This window comes from Pelmatolapia mariae, linkage group LG18 (genome assembly GCF_036321145.2).
Source record: "Pelmatolapia mariae isolate MD_Pm_ZW linkage group LG18, Pm_UMD_F_2, whole genome shotgun sequence".
In the NCBI taxonomy this organism is placed as follows: Eukaryota; Metazoa; Chordata; class Actinopteri; order Cichliformes; family Cichlidae; genus Pelmatolapia; species Pelmatolapia mariae.
In genome coordinates this window covers 24,020,848-24,040,774 of record NC_086243.1, presented here as the reverse complement: position 1 = coordinate 24,040,774, position 19,927 = coordinate 24,020,848, and the positions used below count along the sequence as shown (strand labels likewise).

At 38.7% G+C, this 19,927-nt stretch overlaps 1 protein-coding gene across 4 annotated transcripts in view; it reads left to right on the top strand.

Annotated features, from left to right (window-relative positions):
• LOC134616766 (netrin-G1-like) overlaps positions 1-19,927 on the top strand; it is a 65,339-nt gene that overhangs the window by 22,745 nt on the left and 22,667 nt on the right. For all 4 annotated transcript variants that reach the window (XM_063461757.1, XM_063461759.1, XM_063461758.1 and 1 more), the window contains exon 3: positions 7,621-8,264. In XM_063461757.1, the coding sequence (XP_063317827.1) occupies positions 7,621-8,264 (644 nt within the window). The remainder of the gene's footprint in view (positions 1-7,620; positions 8,265-19,927) is intronic.

The following is a 19,927-nucleotide window of genomic DNA, read 5'->3' as shown; positions in this document are numbered from 1 at the left end:
AGCTTTAAATTTGCAGTTTATCGAGTGTTACTGAGCAGTCCTTACCTTTAAATCTAACCTTTTTTCTTCCTCTCCTGTCCTGTCTGTCTTCCTACAGCTTCCTTAAATTACCTGACAAAAATCCTCCTCCCTTCACGTTTCCGTATCTTCTGTAGCGCTAGCCAGATGCAATGTAAGGAGTAGAAAGTAAAAAGTTGCTAGAAAAATAAATACTCAAGTAAAGTACAGATACCTGAAAATTCTATGTAAGTACAGTAACAAAGTATTTGTACTTCATTACTTCACACCTCTGAGGTTAAGTAATGGTTATATTAACTTTTTTTTATCTCCTCTGTAAAGCTCCTGCAATTTATAATAAGTATAATTTTACTGTTAAAAATATTTAGTTTAAACTATCCTATTGTCTTGTGTATTAAATGTACATGTTTTATATATAATTTAACTTATGTGTCGTCAGGTCAGTAACACCCATATCCCACCGACCTCAGAAATGATATGATAGCCCGCCCACACACACACACACACACACACACACACACACACACACACACACACACACACACACACACACACACACACAGGTCAGATGTCCTTCATTCCTCTGAAGGTCAGAAGAATGAAAAGTCTGGCTCTGTTGTGAACCACTGCTGGCCCTGACTGCAGGTCATTAAAGCTCTATTGAGTTTCTGCCAAAGCTCTGACTCTACCAATATCTCACCATGGCTCATCTCAGCTGTCTTTTCTGTCCAATTTATACCAAGCCCTGAAAAGATCAACACCCAGCCTCTGTGCTCACTATACACATGTGCATTCCTGGATATCTTCCTTTTGGCCTGTCGCCTGTGCGTCATTACAAATGTATCAACCTCACTTAAAGCCAGGAACAGTGTGAGTTCAGTTCAAAAGAGAGTTTTCCTGAGAGTTGAGAATTTATTGTTGCGTCTGATGGGCATCTTCTGATTTTGTCGAGTGGTGCTTCAGCTCAAATTATCGGTTTTCTTGGATCAACTACCTGAACACTGAATCGCAGCCGAGTTAGATCTTCAAACTGTCATTTCTCCTCCTCTGGTGCACCCCATGAATGAGGATGGGCATCCGAACGTGTGATAAAGGGGGTTTGGGCCAGCGACAGGTCTGCAGGTGTCATGCGGCAAGTTAGGAGGTGCAAGGCCGAGCAGGATGATGGGCTGATTAATCCAGCAACACCTCAGGTCCAATGGGAGAGATTTTGCTGCCACAGAGGTGCTGAGTCAAATAAGTTACTGAAGTCTCAGCACAAACTAGCGAGGTACACGCAGGTCACAGATTAATATTACCATAGGGTTCATATTGTACTTTTACTTCAAATTGTACATATAAACAAATACTGAAGCATCTTAAAAATTGTAGTTGCAGATTTCATGAATAAGAATGGAAACCACAAAATTATACTACAACAATCTCCAAAGTACCAAGAAGTCATGTTGTTGTGTATTTCAGGAAGCCCACAGGTTAGTCAGATTTACCGGGAAAGAAAAAGTGTGGGTGAGTGGGAAATTATCATAATATTATCATATATATTATCAAAATAATTATCAACCTCTATTACAATTATTCAAAATCTTGCTAATTTAAACTTTTCCATTTTAAGTCCACTGCTATTTTCTATAAACCTCCAAATAATGCGGTTTAGATAATCTAGATAAACTCTTGTTTTTTCCCTTACCCGCTCAGATTTTATCATGCAAATAGTGCTTCTGATTGTCACATTTACTTTGGCCACCCAGACTCCAAGAAAAAAATGCTTGCTGCATTTATATGCTTATTTTTGTTGCATTGAATCTGATAAAATTGCATTTTGGTTTTTTAACATAAATGTTTACTGAATCATTGTTATCAACTTGTCAGGGTAATTTTGAATTTTAGCTAGAAATGAAAATGGGATTTCTCTCCTGTTTTTTTGTATAAATGTGTTCTCTACTCCATTTGTATAAGTATGCATACAGAGTATCATTGTAGATATGTATTATTTTGTATGTGGGTTAACACTCCACATGAAAACCCAAAGAAGTTGTTTGATTTAGTCTGACTCTTGGTAATAACTTGAAAAATATGATTTTATAAATATCATTATATCTTCCTTTTGTTTTTCTTACTCAAGGTAAACTTAAGTGCACAAATTGCATCTCTCTTCATATCCTCTGAGCCTCTTTTTGCACCTAAAATTGAACACATTTATCACAGGGTAGTGTGTAAATTTAAATGAGACATCACCATGAAAAAAGTGAAGCCTAATTCATTTAATACACATTTACTACGCAAAGCGATATGTCTCCAAGCAATAGACAGATAAAGTAAACCAGCCAAAACATGTTAATGTTCAAATCACAAGTCTGAAATAATAAGCACGCCTTAAAGAAGATGACTGGAGTGCAAAACTATGCTGAGTTCAATATGTAATCTGTGCTTCAGGTCCAGAAATCTGTCAGCTAAACTGATTGGTTGGATTGCCTCTATCCGTTCTTCAGCAGTGGCTGTCATTGGCCACAGAATTTATCTTCCGAGCCACATCCTCTGTCAAACGGCACCTCAACAGGAGGTTGCACTTTGTCTATCTCACAGGCCATATGTCACTCATTTAAGCATCTGCCTCACATATTATGTGTGTGTGTGTGTGTGTGTGTGTGTGTGTGTGTGTGTGCGTGTGCGTGTGTGTGTGTGTGTGTGTGTGTAAAATGTGGGTGTCCCTCATAAATGGCTGTACAGTATAGGCTCCAGAGATTAGGACATCATTTGCTGTTCATGCCTCCTTTCACTCTTTCACTAAGGCAGTGCCCCCGGACGGATCATATAGCATCAATAGAAACTGTGCTCCGTTACACAGCAGCCATGAGGGTAATAGAGATGTCAGCAATGCCAATGAATGATGACCGATGATTAGACGCTCTTGCAGTGTTGTATGTTCTGTAATGTCAGTGGGTGTGAGATACATAGGAAGGTCATCAATCTATAACATGAACCTTTATGTACTATGCAAGATAAAAATTTAATGAGAAATTATAGTGATAATATGGATTTGTACATCTGCATGAAGAAGAAAGTTTTCACATGACTCTATGCAGTTCTGTAAAAAAACACAAAGTACACTACCCCATGAGACAATGGTTTATAGAAACACTCTTAGCAGTGATAAGTTGAAGTAATTATTTTCTGTATGAGTTTTTCGGTCTCTTACATCATTGTGGAGTTATTTTACAACATGTCTTTAGTTCATTGTGATTTGTGGACTTTGTTTAAGGACGGCTTTTTTTATTCTCTACCACCACATTTCAATCAAGTTGAGGTCTGGACTTTGACTTTGTCATTGCAACATTTTGATTCTTTTCTTTTTCTTTCTTCAACCATCAGCTGAATGCTCTAGATGAGCAAACTATCAAAACCTCTGTCTGCAGAGAGTTTCTTGGACTTCATGCAGTTAAAATCAGTCCTGACTCGCAGTCTGCATTATGGTTAATTACATCTGCAAAAATTTAAAAGCATCTTTTCACTTCATCATTATGAGCTATTGATTTTTATTTTTATTTTTACTGTTTTTTCCATCTACAAAACTGTCAGGTGTTCAGAAAGTACTGCAGAGGGGTTGATAGGTCTGAGTATTTTCAAAAGCCACAGAAAATTAAGCTAGCTAATTTAGGGCTTTTTAAAATGGATAACTAAACAGTTACAAGCAAATAAAAGTTGGTTTCCCCCTAAATTATTCTGTTTGAAGGAAAAATATGAACTCAGCTTTCTGATGCTAAACTGGAAGCACTATTTCCTTATTAGGTTGCTCTAGTTGCATATTTTTGTTTATGTTCAGTGCTACTGAATAAATGGCAAATTATTTTGACCTGCAGGTCTAACAGTACTACTGGCTTGCATTGTTAATGTTCACTGTCTTTTTGTTACAATCAGTCAGTTACAATCATCCGACTGTGAAACCACTGGCATCACTGTGTGTCTGCAATGATCCTGTGTGCAGAGACCTCTTTTATAGAAGTGCTCCCACTTATTGATAATTAATTTATTAGGCGCATTGTTTAGCAATGTATTTTTAAATACTTATTTATCCAGGTAAAAAATCTCATTGAGATACAAATCTCATTTTCAAGAGAGACCTGGTAACTTAATTCCTGAAAGTAAGAATGTTTTTCACAAGTCTGCATAGAGTCCTTTGAAAACTTTGCTTTTCACGTGACCATAAGGACCGTGCAAATATGTTATCTACTATAATTTTTCTAATTCGACAGTTAGTTTTTTCACAGTTTTGTCTAAATGCTTTCTGTCTGTTAAATGTGAAATAAATCTTCTCGTGCCTACTAAAATAAAGTGATATTTAAAAAAAAAAAAACATGCTGCTTTAGCAAAAATTTGTTTTTAGTATTTCAAACATGCAGTGGAATTGATTTAACAGTAGTCAAATCATATCATCACCATGAAACATTTTGGTTAGAAGTGGTAACATTATTACTTCAATTATATTTTTGTGGCACCAGTTAATTTGTTTGGCCACATTTTTCATTTGATCGATATCTCATTTTAGTCCAAAACTCAGGTTTTTTTCCCAAATCCTCTGCTGACTACTTCCCCCTATGATCACAGGTAAAGGATCAAGTTGAGAGGGTTTATTGTTTTTTAATAGTTTCCCCCCCAGCATAGCGCTGTAGCCTTGGTCTTGAATGACCACAGAAGGTATTGATCTTCATAAGGCACTGTTTTTGTTGTTAAATAACCACCACAGGAAATCCGATGGAAGGTCCTGACCTTTCTCTAAGTCTTTCATTTCACCTAAACTGGGCTATATGAAAGCAGTGACATATGGTGGGGTTTACTGGTAGAAAGTAAATACTGTACATGTCACTTCACGTTCAACTGGAAAAGAGACTTTAGATTATTGTTTGTTATTAATGATGGACAGGGCTTTTATGAAAGGTTTGTCCCCAGCCAGCTCCCAAATATGAATGGGCTGTTTGGTTAGAGTGATCACTTCCCCGAAGGCCTGAAAGTTGAGGCAGGCACTAAGAAAATGATTATGGATCAAATTTATGACTGCTTTCCACTGGTCTCCGAACACTTCTACTAGTGTGATGAAGCAAATTTCTCTCTTTTTAAAGCCTCTGTTTACTCTGTTTCTCACTGTTCTGCTGGGAAATTGTTTTTCTCATTAGCTACGGACGCCGTGGTCGGAGTTCTTCATATCGACTGTGAATAAGGCTGCCATTTCGGAAGATGCAAAAGCAGCCACCCCACTGCTCCCCGAACCAAACCATGACAACAAATAAATCAAATATAGGTGAAAATTCATGGTCTTGAATGACAACAGGGAAATCACTCTCTTACAATATATTTCTCTCCCCCCCTCTCTCTCTACGTAACATTAAGGTTTGAGTTCTGAGCAGACCTCCAAGGCTGTTCAAGCACAAGTAGGGAATATAAGGAGCCTTAGCACACATCACTGGTAAACAGTTGACTCAAGTACAATTTATTGTCCCTGTGGCAGAACTCAGGCAGCCACCAACCTGCCTATTACTGCGCAACTCTCTCCTTCAAATCTCTCTCTCTGAGTTTCTACAGCCCGGCCTTTCAAGCTTTTGTGTTAGCTTTGTATGTGTGTGGGTGTGCATGGGCGTGAGAGGAGAATACTTTTAGCAGCTGAAGTCTTGCTTTAAAAAAGGTTACATTCACTTTCCCTCCCACTCTCTCTTATTCTTACAATCTGTGGTGGCAGCATAACCCTTATTACCCTCCTAATTGGATCATGCAATGCTCCTTTGAGTCAGCTGAGCAGGCCTAGTGACCCACAATCTTTCAGTCTTGTCATCAAATAGTTATCACTTTTAGCTGAGGAGTAAGTAACTGATAACATATCATAGTCTGACAGGAAATAATGTGGTCTCTGGAGAGCTATATCTAAAGCAGGGAAGTCATCCATACATTTTCCTGTGAAGAAGATAAGGCATCACTTTTTTTTTTCCTCTTTGGGGAGGAGATATTTGAAGCACTTACTCAAAAACAAAAAGCAGCCACTGGTCTTTTCAAATGAAATATAATAGCGTCTGCTTATCAGTATTCCTGGCAGTGATCTTCAGAGAAAGTGGCAGTCTGGGTTGAATGCACTACAATATTGGAGAGATAAGTGACTAATGTTGCAGATAGCACTTTTCTCACCTTTAGATAATTTTGCGTGTAGAGTGTTGGATGATTGCTGATTATCGAACCGCTTTACAGTTGATCTGAATCTCTTCAGCACTTAACCTCATTGTTCCTGCAGCAGAGGTGAGAGGAATGTCAATTGGAGTGCGTCTTCTGCTCTCTGGGCCTGTTTCAGCTCTCTCTGTTCCTCTCTTTGCCATCCACACACACACACACACACACATACATACAAATACACACACACACACAAACAAACACATTCAGAGCTCTCTATCCCTCTCACTCACAAACAAACACACAGACATCAAGAGCTCCTCTTTTTCTCCTCACAAACATGCTCACTCAAACATCCAGACTCACTATGGTACAGAGCAGACACAGGCCTATGAAAAATGCATGTCCCTTTGCGTGTTTCATAAGAAACACTCATCAGGATTCCATTCCCATCTCACCTGAAATACCACACAGGAATATCAATTACGAAAGCAATTTGGGTGGCAGTTTAGGCAGGGAATTCGTGCAGCTAGAATATGGCATCCACAGTGTCATCTTAATGAGAGGGTCACTGTCTCCTGGAGCAGATTATAAAATACACATTGGCCCTGAATGTGATAGAATGTTACTGAGTACAGCAGTGGGATCATGATAGGATCGTGAGCCAACAAGGCAATGTAAAAGTAAATAACTTTTCAAGTTAAAGTACCTCAACCTGTGGGATATTTTTGGATGAGAATATTGTTCAGTGTTGCCTTATAACTGTTTTGTAAGTTGTGGCATTTCTACTGAATACTTTATGAAAAACTAAATATTTACCTACCGTTTTGACAATTCACTTGCCAAGCTTTCTTTTCTAAAACCACAAAGGGCAGCTTTTAAACTGTCAAGTACATAGTAGAAAACAATTTCTGTGCAAAGGTAAACTGGCATGTTAAAAAATTTTCAGTATTGGCTTCATTTCTAATGTTTTACTGCTGCTTTGATCAGTTCTGATCAAATCCATGTGCTGTAGTATTGCCTGTCTGCCTGTTTAGCTGAGGGAGTTGCTCCCTGATAGATTGTACAGATGTTAAAAGGGAAGCAGTGTATAAAGAAGTGCAGTTTCAACATACCTTGCACACTCTGAACGCTTGTCAGCGAATTGTGAAATCTTAATCCACTCTCACGAATAAGTCGTGCAGTTTTAACTTTCTTTTGGTAAATTTGATGTTGCATTTCATTTCGTGTTTTTATGCTACAGTTCTCTTGTGCTTTTCACTAAAATTGTTACAGATACTCAAGTTTTCTTGTACATGTTAAAGAGCTCACGTCATCGCTCAATGGGCATTTTTAAAGTAATACATTATTAGGGATATACTTTTAAATACTGGATTGCATCATATACAGAATGGGGCAAAAACAAACATGTTAATCGATACTTATATATATATCTTTTTTTGGGTTTTTTTATAGGAGAATCCTTATATGTGCAACAATGAATGTGATGCTGCCACTGAGGAGCTGGCTCATCCTCCAGAGTTGATGTTTGACATTGAGGGTCGCAACCCAACAACTTTTTGGCAATCAACATCATGGAAGAAATACCCAAAACCTCTGCAGGTCAACATCACGCTGTCATGGAACAAGACAATTGAGCTGACTGATGACATCGTACTCACATTCGAGTCAGGCCGACCAGAACAGATGGTCCTGGAAAAATCACTCGACTACGGCCGGACCTGGACCCCTTACCAGTTTTACGCCACCGACTGCCTGGACGCTTTCACCATGGAGCCCAAGACAGCGAATGACCTCACCCAGCAGACCTTGCTGGACATCATTTGTACCGAGGACTACTCTAGAGGGTACGTGTGGAAGAATGACAAGACAGTACGTTTTGAGATAAAGGACCGCTTTGCATTGTTTGCTGGGCCTCGACTACACAACATGGCCTCACTATATGGCCAGTTGGATACCACCAAGAACCTGAGAGACTTCTTCACAATCACTGATCTAAGGATTAGGCTGCTGAAGCCAGCCACTGGAGCCACCATGGTAGATGAGAACAACCTATCTAGATACTTCTACGCAATCTCTGACATCAAAGTGCAGGGCAGGTAAGCTCTTTTACATATGTTAATGTTAAGTAGTAATAGTTTCCTCAGAAAGTATTCAGATTCTTATCATTTTTGCACTTCAGCTGTTTTTTTTCCATGTTGAGCAGATTTTTACCTGCTTTGTTAAGATGGACTTGCAAAGATAATATACGAGCATTTTGGGGGTCAATATTTTACTCCCAGTCTACACAACTTAGCCATGATGAAGAAGAAGTAGTAGTCTTTGGACTCTTTGATTTGTGGCTGATTTCATTCCCGTGTCACATCTGAGCACTCTCCCGGTCCTTGCTATTGAGGTTCACCACCATGTTTCACTGTAAAGGTATTTGCCCCTAGGCTGTTCAACAGACAGTGTTCAACAGCAGGGTTCAGTTCAGTCTCTGTCTCGTCAGAACAGAGAATCTTTTCCTTTATATTTTACTTTAAATTCTGTTTGTCAACTCAGATGTGAGCTTTCATGTGTTTCTTAGTTACTTATATTTAGCATTTCTAGTCTGGTCATTCCAAACCTCCCTTATTTCAGAATCACTGAGATGGCAGATTTATGGGAACTGAAAATTTAGAAATGATTTTACACTGCTGATACAAAAATTTAAAATCATCTTTTCACGTCATCATTATGAGCTATTGATTTTTTTAAAACTACATAAATTTCCATCTACAAAACTGTCAGGTTTTCAGAAAGTACTGCAGAGTGGTTGATAGGTCTGAATATTTTTGAAAGTCACAGAAAATTAAGATTTTCTCATTTAGGGCTTTTTAAAATGGATAAGTAAACAGTTACAAGCAAATAAAAGTTGTTTTCCCCCTAAATCATTCTGTTTGAACAAAAACTATGAGCTTATCATATTCATGCATACATGCATACACACACACACACACACGCATGTCTGGTTTGCTATCCTCGTGGGGACATCCCATTGACACAATGCTTTCCCTAGCCCCTTACCCTAACCCTAACCATTAAAAATGAATGCCTAACCCTAACCCTTACCCTAAACCTAACCATAACCTAATTGTAGCCCTGACAGTAAAACCGCATTTTGAGTGTGAAAATTGCTTTCAACCCCGAGGGGACCTGGATTTTGGTCCCCACGGTGCAGAAAGTCCCCACCAGGATAGTAAAAGTCAGATTTTGGTCCCCACCAGGATAGTACGAACCCGTACACACACACACACACACACACACACACACACACACACACACACATGAAAGAAGCACTTCTTCCTTAATAGGTTGTTGTAGTTGCATATTTTTTGTTTATGTTCGGTGCTACTGAATGAATGACAAATGATTTTGACTTGTAGGTCTAACAATACTACTGGCTTGTATTGTTGTTAATGTTCACTGTTTGTTACAATCAATCAGTTACAATCACCTGACTGTGAAACCACTGGCATCATTGAGTGTCTGCAATCATCCTGTGTGCAGAAACCACTTGAAAAAAAATTGCCTGGAGACAGTACTTTACATTTTGTCCCCCACTGTCCAGATATGAAGTGAGATGAATGATTGAAAGCCTGGATTCATGTTGATAAGCAGGCTTCCTAATGAAAGAAATTGGTACAAAGATAATTCAGAAAGATAAGACGCTGTACCACTCTTATAGAAACCTTTTAAACTTTCACAAGTGTTTAGTTTGCAAAGGCTAAGTTCAATGCAGCCTTTTTATTTAATTTGACCAGAATTTTGGGAGAAGGAGAGGCCTGAGCTGATACTAAATTTCTTAATTATTTATCAGAAAAATAACTTGACGGACGAATGGCTGGAGGATTAAGAAACAATCATTGAGTCAAGCTGTAGATCAAGAGTTACCTTATAAGTGTTTGCTTTGAAAATCTGCTGGCCGTGCAGTCAATAGTCAGTCAAGACCATTACTGTCAGAAAAATAAATGTATGAATTGGTGTTTGGTGTTATGGCTATATTTAGTGCACACATTGCTATCTGTTAGGTTGTATACCTACAAAATATCCCAAGATGAGAAGAGCATAAACTCAATAATATTTGCTGTAACTTAGATGAAGTCATGAGAGGGAGGAGCTGGGGAAAAGTTGGGTTGCAAAGCACCTTGCAGATGTGGAACAATTGTAGAACACAATGTAACCATAAATATGGTGAGATTCATAAAAGGCTATCAGCTAATAGCCTTTTATCAGCTGTTCTCTGATGGCATTGAGAGCTAATGATATTTTTATCAGTAGAATTGTTTTCTGATTATGAACATCCATTATTTTTGGGTAATTGTCGAAAAGATCTATTTATCTATTTAATTAATTTTGCCATTCTGTCCACTGGCACCTAAAAAAAGGCATTTGGTGCTGAGCTCTTTTTCAAGCCTATAACCATATTTGACATATTTTAATTTCAATGCTCTTCAACAAAAGTAAATCCCTCTTTTTCCTATATTTTATATTTAAACAACCATGCTTTGTTTAGTAAAATCAAGGGAACTTATGGTGCGCGTTTAATTTACATACCTTGTGATATTACAGAGAATAATAGCGTTTTTTTTCAGTGAGTCATCAGAATGCCTCTGTGAGGAAAGGAAATGGAAACACTGTCATTTCATGATGCATGGAAATCACCCACATGATGATCATAAAGCCTCCACAGCTGCTCCCCAAATGGGACCTGTGCTGCTTTCTGCAGTGAGTTTATAGGAGGGTAACTAGGTTGGTAATGACCCATCAGATGGGCCCTAGGTGAATTAAAACAGTTAGTCCCTAATTAGAATTCAGTCAACTTCAATGGCAGATTAGAACTATTAGCACATTGGCTAATTGGTAGGAGACTAATCTTGTAATTAAGAGCATTTGCAGCTGATTAAATGGTAATCATCAGGGACACATCAGTGAAACGTGAATACATTTACAATTACCAGGCTGTTGTTCCAAATTTAGCCTTGCCCTCTTTAATAACGAGTAGATTTATGTTGTGTCAACGAGGTTTCCTATTTGAGCGAGCAACACTTTTTGCTTCAGAAGTAACAGTTTCACAGGTCTCTAATATTCTTATTATTACACTGCTCAAAAGATTAAAGGAACATTTTGAATACACATCTGATCTCACTTGGAAGAAAAACATGCTGGATATCTATACTAATATGGACTGTGTAATGTGTTAGAAAAGAAAGGATGCTACATTGTTTGATGGAACTGAAAACTATCAAACTACAGATGATTGAATTAATAAACACCAAAACCTCACAGTGAAAAAATGGTGCTGCAGGCTTGTTCATTTTTGGAAATTTCATTTTAGTTGCTCAAAATGTTACTCAGTAGGTTGTAAGGCCTCCACATGCTTGTATGTAAGCCTGACAATGTTGGGAAATGCTCCTAATGAGACGATGAATGCATCCTGTCAGGATCTCCTCTAGGGCTGTTCGATATAACGATATATATCGGATGACGATATAAAATGTCCATCGTTTCATTTTACGCTATCGTTTGTTTCGTGGTGTCGCAAAATAAACTGTTTACGGCAATATTTTTTCATTATTTTGATGGTCACTGTAGTGGCTACATTCATTTCTCAAAGTTCTCTCTTTCTCTTATATTTAATATAACCACACTACAGACAGACAAGCGCTTGTTTTTATGCGTTGTCGTTAGCAACAACGACGGTAAAACCACCGGGTGTCCGCTTGTTCCACATAAACCTTTCACAATAAAGCTCAAGATCCTGTTGAGACTTTTCAAAATAAACTGGATTACGTGAAAGATGCAGAGTGTTTACGGATGAGAAGCAAAAAAGAGCCGTCAGGTGCTAAAAAATAAACCTTAGACTCAAACATTAGAACAGGCTTTTCCCCGCAGCACGCTGTGTAATAAATACTCACAAAGGAAACGGCGGCCGTTACAACCTATGTCTAAAAATGTATAGTTTCATGCATCAGTTAAAACACTGGACTCCAGGTACGCGACGCCCAGCTGGAAACACTTCACGCAAGTCGAGCTGCCCGAGATTCACAGAATTTACAGAAAATGTTACATTTTTGTGATTTATATTGTTTTTGGACGATAGATGTCTTAATATCGGGATATGAGATTTTGGTCATATCGCACAGCCCTAATCTCCTCCCAGATCTGCATCAGGGCATCAATTGAGCTTCTGGACAGTCTGAGGTGCAACCTGGCAGTGTCAATGGTATCAAATCCTTCATTCTCTAGGAACTGCCTGCATACTCTGACTACAATTACCTCTCCCAGTCATGGTTATGAGCCAGAAGGAACCCAGGACCCACAGCACCAACACTGAGTCTGACAGTAGGTCGAAGGATTTCATCTCAGTACCTAATTGCAGTTCGGGTGCTGTTGCCGAGTCTGTAGAGGTCTGTGCATCCCTTCATGGACATGCCGGTTGAGGTAGTGAGCACAAGGCCCACTAGCCCACCAGCTGCCTCAAGGCACCCTCATGAAGTCTGTTTCTGATTGTTTGGTCAGATACATTCAAATTGGTGGACTGCTGGAGGTCATATTATGATGCTCTGGCAGCATCATAAGCAAATACCAAGCCCAGGAGCAGACACCAATCCTGCTGTTGAGTTCAGGACCCGCTATGGCCCTGTGGAGCTCTCCAAGAGTAGTTGCCTGTCTCCTGGAATCTCCTCCATGCTCTTGAGACTGTGCTGGGAGATGCAGCAAAACTTCTGCCAACAGCATCATGATCATGTGCAATCATCAAAACATCTTTAACTCTTCATGACTTTCATTAAGCAAGCTACTGGAAATATTCCTCAGAGACTTTGGTCCTGAACTGTTGACACAAGGCAAGATAGTTCCATGCTTTTATGTTTTTTACTCCAACTTCTGACCATACCAACTGAAAATAAATATGAAGCTCTTCAGGCAACATTTTTCCATTCTTTGTGCAAATGGTAGTCTCAGATTACTGTTCTTATTTGACAGGAGTGGCCTTCACCGTGGTCTTCTACTTCTGTAACCCAGCTGCTTCAAGATTCAATGTGTTATGAGTTCAGAGATGCTCTTCCTCATACTTTGGTTGTAATGTGTGTATATTTGAGTTACCGTTCTTGTGAACTTGAAAAGTTTGGTTATTTTCCTCTGACCTCAGGCATCAAAAAAGTATTTTCATCCAGAGAACTGTCTCTCACTGGATAATGGACCATTCTCAGTTAACCCTTGATATGGTTGTGTGGGAAAACCAGCTAGACCATCCCTTTCTGAAATATTTGCACCAGCCCATTTGGAACAACACCCATGCCACATTCAAAGTCACTCCTATCACAGTTTTTTTCTATTCTGATACCAAGTGTGAACTTCAGCAGGTCATCTTGATGTATCTACATCCTAGATGACGAACAGGCGTACCTAACAAAGTGGCCAATGAATGTACATATTTTGCAGTGAGACATAGTCTTTCAATATTCATCCTTTTTTCTGTAAACATGAATTGATGGGTTTTAAATTGCAGAGATTGCTCCACAGCACAGAATAGCATCTCCCCCAGATATCTTATTCTGCCATTCATTAGAAAGAGTAGCAAAAGGTTGAATTTGAGGAAAATAAGCTATTTTTCCCAATTTTCCACCTTGCCCCTGGGCATCAAATTCAATTTTTGACCAAAAGTTTGCACTGAGAAAGAAAAGAAAATAAACATACGATTTTTGTCCAGAGGTGGATCAGTAACTCACATGAAAGAGGGTGATGGAGGCAGGTGGGGAGAGACTGATTAGAGTTCCCACCAGCCTCAGCAGCCTTCTGGCTACAACCAAATGTGAAAGCCTTATCACAGAATGGCCATCCTGTCCAAGAATTCCCAGAATACTCCACAAACGCTGATAAACTTTAACTCACGTATACACACACACACACACACCAGAATATTTAGTCTCAAGTTACATCCTGAAGTGTTTGTAAATGTGATGTTATTGCTCAAAAATATTAAATGATTTTTTCACAGTGATCTATAACTTTGGATTTGGATGTACATATTTTGCAGTGACACACTGTCTTTCAATATCCCTTTTACTGTAAACAAAAATTGATGGTTTGGATTTATAAAGTAGTAATGATAATTCTCTTTTTTTGTTTATTGCATGTCATGACAATTTGGGGTTTTTTAAGATTTTTTAATAAAATATAGAGTGCATATGTAACCCCTGACTCACGTTAAATGGTTTAGAACAGCCAAATGTACAGACCAGTTGCTAGGTTCGACATGATTACAATAGGAACTGAGGTGGATGCGAAATGAAATGACTGGAGACAGGAAATTAGTGACAAAAGGTTTTTTGTTTTTGTTTTACAGAAATGAAAATAAAATGAGACACAAATAACAGCAGTAATAGTAATAATAAGCCGGCATAACAAAAAAAACAAAACAAAAAAAAACAAACCCCAAAACAGTCGTATTGACCTCAGTATTTCAGTTTGTCCTTTTTGGTCATTAGTCTTTGTCATTGTAGTTGTTAGTCTAGTTCCTTTTTTGTTTTGGTTTTGCAGTTTGAGTGTTACCACTTTGATGCCTCTCTTGAGAGAGAAGAATAAGATCTTCAACAACAGTTCAGTTCAGTCTGGACACAGGCTCACCATCTCCATCCGGAGAGAACCCAGTTGAATTCATCCAAAGAAGTTCAGAATCAGAATCAGAAAGAGGTTTTATTGCCAAATGTTGAGCAGATTTACAACATTAGGAAATTGCTGCGTTACTTTGCGCAAGACATATGATAAGACAAACACTTAAATAAAAATAAAAAGTCCTAAGCAGATTGATATATACATCAATGCAGGTGATGATCCGATCAGGGTCAGCTGTGATCCAAGCTGCACGCCCCAGTGTCCTGAAGGTGTACAGGTCCTGCAGAGATGGGAGTCTGCAGCCAATCACCTTCTCAGCGAGCGAATGTAAGCTTGCTATATCCATTCCAAAACCAGTTTTGATATGTATTTGGGATCGTTGTCCTGTTGGAACACCCAACTGTGTCCAAGTTTCAGCCATTTGCCTGTTGGTTTGAGGAGAAGTTGAAGATGTTGAGAAGTTGCCACGTCATATCTTGTTGTACTAAAGGCAGCTCAGTCTGCTTCCTACTGAATGTTTTTAAATCTGACAGCTTCATGCCCAAGAGGAAGGATTTCAGAGCAATGAAAAGTGTTTGGTTTCTCTATGTGGGCAGCTTCAAATTTCAGGCAAGCTTGATGCTGTCGATTTTGGAGATGGGCTTCTGTTTTTTGATCAGCAGCCTCTCTGTCCATGGCAATGTAAAACTCATTTTACTGTGTACAGTGATCCTGGAGTTCCAGCAGTTTTCAGGTCATGGCAGTCTTGAACCTTGGTGGTTCCTGGATTGTTCCTAAACATCCTAATCAGTTTCTTCTAATCTAACAGTCACAGTTTGTTACACATCCAATTAACTTGCATTAGTTGTTAGAGCTGATGGTTGTGAAATCAGAGATCATTTGTAGTCAATCATGATTACTAACAAGAAGTTTATAGACATTCAAATATCATGTTTTGCCTTAACTGTTATACATCACATCTCTATCACTAAAATCTTATGATTTTTCACTAAATCTGCATTCATCCATACAGCTCTAGTAGCTATCACAAATAAACTGCAAATATGCTTTAAAAAAGAAAATGGCAGCTTTTACCTAAATGGTTCATGCAGATGACATACCTTAGCAGATTCACATTACAAATGTGAGGAACCTTTACCTCTTAGGGCAGCCAAAAAAAGGACTGGATTTCTCCTTTAATAATCTATGAGTTGTTTATAAAATGCCTCAACAGTGCTTTGATTCAAAATGTACCAATACTGCCACAAATCATCCCCTGTAATGATTTATTGTGACAGAAAGGAGATGGGTAAAAGGGAAAAGAATTGAAATGGAGTTCTCCTTTTCACCTCTTCTGAATAGAGAGTCAGAGAGTGCGGCACTGCTAGCTGTGCTATTGATTTCTAATGTTATTCCACATCAACAGAAAACAAAAACCTTGAACCATGCAAGCGGGCCCACCTTTCTCGTCTCCCTCTCCATCTTTCCTCACTTATTGATCAGATGTCTGCTTGTTAATTAAGACATGACCGCTACCGGCAGGTTGCGCGGTCACCGCTGCACATCTGCAGGGCTGCAGTGGGGCCTGGGAATGAGAGGCATCTAATCTATAAGTGCTAATGTGCTATTTCTCGTATTCTCCATGTCACGCTCTAGTTTTTTTTTTAACCTTTTCTCCTTTATTTCTTACTTTGAGCATCACTGTTTTGTTCTCTTTCATTTCCCATTTTACACAGAACGGTCTCAAAGTAACATTAAAATTAGCAACTGTCAACAACATGGCTACGGTTGCCTCATGATGGATACTGTGTAAGATCACTTCAGGATCACAGATTGCCAAACACAAGGTTCTTTTTAGGTGAGACAGAACGTAGAGAAAATCTGTGGTTTTTGCTCTGTTGTATGAACAAACTCACCTTGGTAAATAAAGCGCCTTTAGATGCGTTTAGATGAACACTGTCCTGTGTATGAAAGGATTTAAACACCCCCTGTTATCTTGCAAGTGCAATTTTGTAAATAAAATATTGATTTGTCTTCCGCCAACTATTTATTTATTGGTTTGTGTCAATTTTTGTTAGTCTTTTTAAAGTTCCTGTCACAGTTCAATGTTGGGAAGGCAGCGAGGACATCCCAAATGCATACCAAAGCAAGTCAGGAAAAGTTGATTATGGGTTAATTAGAAAAAAGGATCAAGCAAACAACACTGGAGGGTGTGAACAGAATAAAGACTGTAAGTAAGGCAAGAAATCTCAGAAGGCAATAAAGTAAACAGGACAAAACAAGGCTGGAATGCTTGACTGAACATCCAAAGACAACCTGGGAAGAGTAAATTTGGAGAGACAGAGAATCTTGAATATATTGTACACTATGCCAGAGTGATGAATGGAAATAGGCAGGCTAATGGGAAAACTGAGAGCAAGGTGATGTGGGTGTGGCAGACATGACACTAGGGCTACGTTCACACTGCAGGCGAAAGCGCATCAAATCCGACTTTTTTGACCCTATGCGACCCATATCCGATCATGGTATGACAGCGTGAACGGCACAAATCTGATATTTTCAAATCCATACTGGGTTACTTTCGTATGTGGTGCTGAATCCGATACATATCTGATGTTTTAGAAAGCAACTGCTGTTTGAATGGTCATGTCGCATTAAATCCGTCTTTTACGTCACTGACACAAGACAGAAGCCAATTATCAGCGCCGGAGAAGACATCGTGAATGCTTCCTGGCCATCCACTGTAGATGTTAGTGAAACTGTTGGGAAGACAACGTTGGAGAAACGTGAACATTTTATTTGTACTGTATAATCTGCAGATTCTGAAAGAAATCTGCAACTATCCTTTGAAGCACCGCTCCTCTCTAAAACAGCAATAAGGGTAATTATTAGGCCATATGTAAATAACAAAATAACTTTATAACTTAAAGCAAAATTGGGAAACGTAAAGTCCGAAACAGTCGAACAATATTGTTTGGTCTGGGTCTAAACAGAGCGCGTTGTGTGTGACGTCTTCTTTTGCGCATGCGGGCCGCTTTGAGCGTTCACACTAGAGCGCGTTTGCTGTCACATTTTATTTGTAGTGTGAACAAGCAGACAAAAAAATCGGATTTGATCAAAAAATCGGAATTGAGCATTAAGACCTGCAGTGTGAATGTAGCCTAGGGGAAGGGGTGAGGAAAAGCAGCACTGTCACATATCTAGTATTAAACCTTGATATCTTAGCCATGAATGACTATAGCACTTTCTAAGTTGACTGTTGATTGGGAATTGTACAATCATTATACTTGTGTTTAGTGTAGTTAGTGTAGCTGCGTTTAGGTGTTAGCAAAGATGCAGATTTTCTTCTCTCGTGTGAGTATTTGTCTGAAATGTTCATTTAATCAAAGTAAAAGGTCTGAGGTCCATTTTACAGCCTTCTTACTGACTGAGACATTTCATGACACAACAACAACAAAAAAAAGCATTAAAAGAAGACGTTGTGCTTTTTCTTTGATTGATGTCAGTCATGAATCTTTAGAATGACCATAGACTGGCTGAATATAGATCAACCAAGAGATATTGCTGAAATGCCACAATCATTTTCCAAGACATCGCAGTTGCTTGGTCATATGTTTTGTTAATGGTTGAATGTGATTGCTTTCAGAATGTACCTGTATTTTCATTTTATTTTCAATGCTGTGGTTTGACTGGTAGGTCTCACTGGGATGTATTTCCATTATGAATAGGTTTGATTAATTTGTAACAACTGACCAGTATGACATGTTAATAAAAATGAATATTTTACTTTGCCATCTGTAGTAGAGTAATGCTGTAGCTGCATCGGTTGGTTTAGTTAGATATGCAACCAACTGGCAGCTACTGCAAAAGCATGAATAGATTACAGTTGTTGTGGGTGAATACAAGATTGCAGATGGCATGCCTTGGCTAGGATTATGGGCTGTACTTGTGTAACTTTTGTGTAATAAGCCAGTTTTAAACTTAGAATAGACATGATATGCTAGTTTTTCTATCAACAGATCTAGTGCAGATCAGTGTAAAATCCAAGCTCTGTAACACATAAGAGTATCTAATGTTGACATAACTGCAGGCTTTCAGAAATTAAAAAGAGATCCTTTATCCCCCACTGACTTTTTATGCTGACAAATTTTAAACCAAACCAAATTTTCAAAGACCAAAAAATATGTAATCCTGAACAGTTCCTCTGAGGTAGACATGGGAGTTATTCAAAGGCAATTTGAATAAAAAGAATAATAGGTTTAGATAAGGTATGAAACATTTTACTGTTATTTTACACTCCCAAATGTTCCCCTCAAGCCACAGAAAAACTTTACATCTCCCTCCCCTTGTGGGAATCCTGAGTGCATAAAAGTACTGTATCCCACATTTCAACTGTATCTTGCACTTAAAAGGAGACTAAATTTGTAGCTCTTCCCCAGTGTCATCACATGATCGGCACCACACCCCATTGAACCGCATAAAGAAGATCTAAACCCAGAGGATATCTATCAGTTTGTGTCTCAAAGAGCTGCACACAGGAATTGGGGAAAAAGCAGAGTAATGACATTATGCCACGTTATCTCCTGTATAATGTGCCTACACATTTCCCTCCCTCATTTAAACTAGAACTGACATTTGAATATCATTCTATGCAAAAGATAGCCTTTTTACTGTCTCTGCAGATCTTTCTTTCAAGTTTCTCAGTTTATATCAGTGTTTGTAGCACTATGGATTTTCTCCTTAAATCTTAGTTTAATCCATCTCCCATATTCTACAATTGAAGCCTGTGCTGCTGACAAATGGCAGTAGTTTGACCTTGATTGGAGAATTTTTCATAACATCACAGTGTATCTGATTTGGGAAATGCTTAGCAGTTTTGCTCCGCAGTGTGGTATTTTGTGCTGATAATATTGTATAGCTGCTAGTTGTGTTCTAGGTTGTCACCCTTAACAGGACTGAGAACTGATTTATTTTAAAACTACTGCATAGAAAACCCATGCTCTGTGAATCAGCTTAGTCGCTGGGTTCTTACCATAGCTTGTTCAATGTTATATTTTTTCGTCCTGAAGAATTTTTACATGGAAATTTTCCAGAAACCAAAATCACCTTCTTTGCATAATTTCTCTTTCCCTCCCTTGTAGGA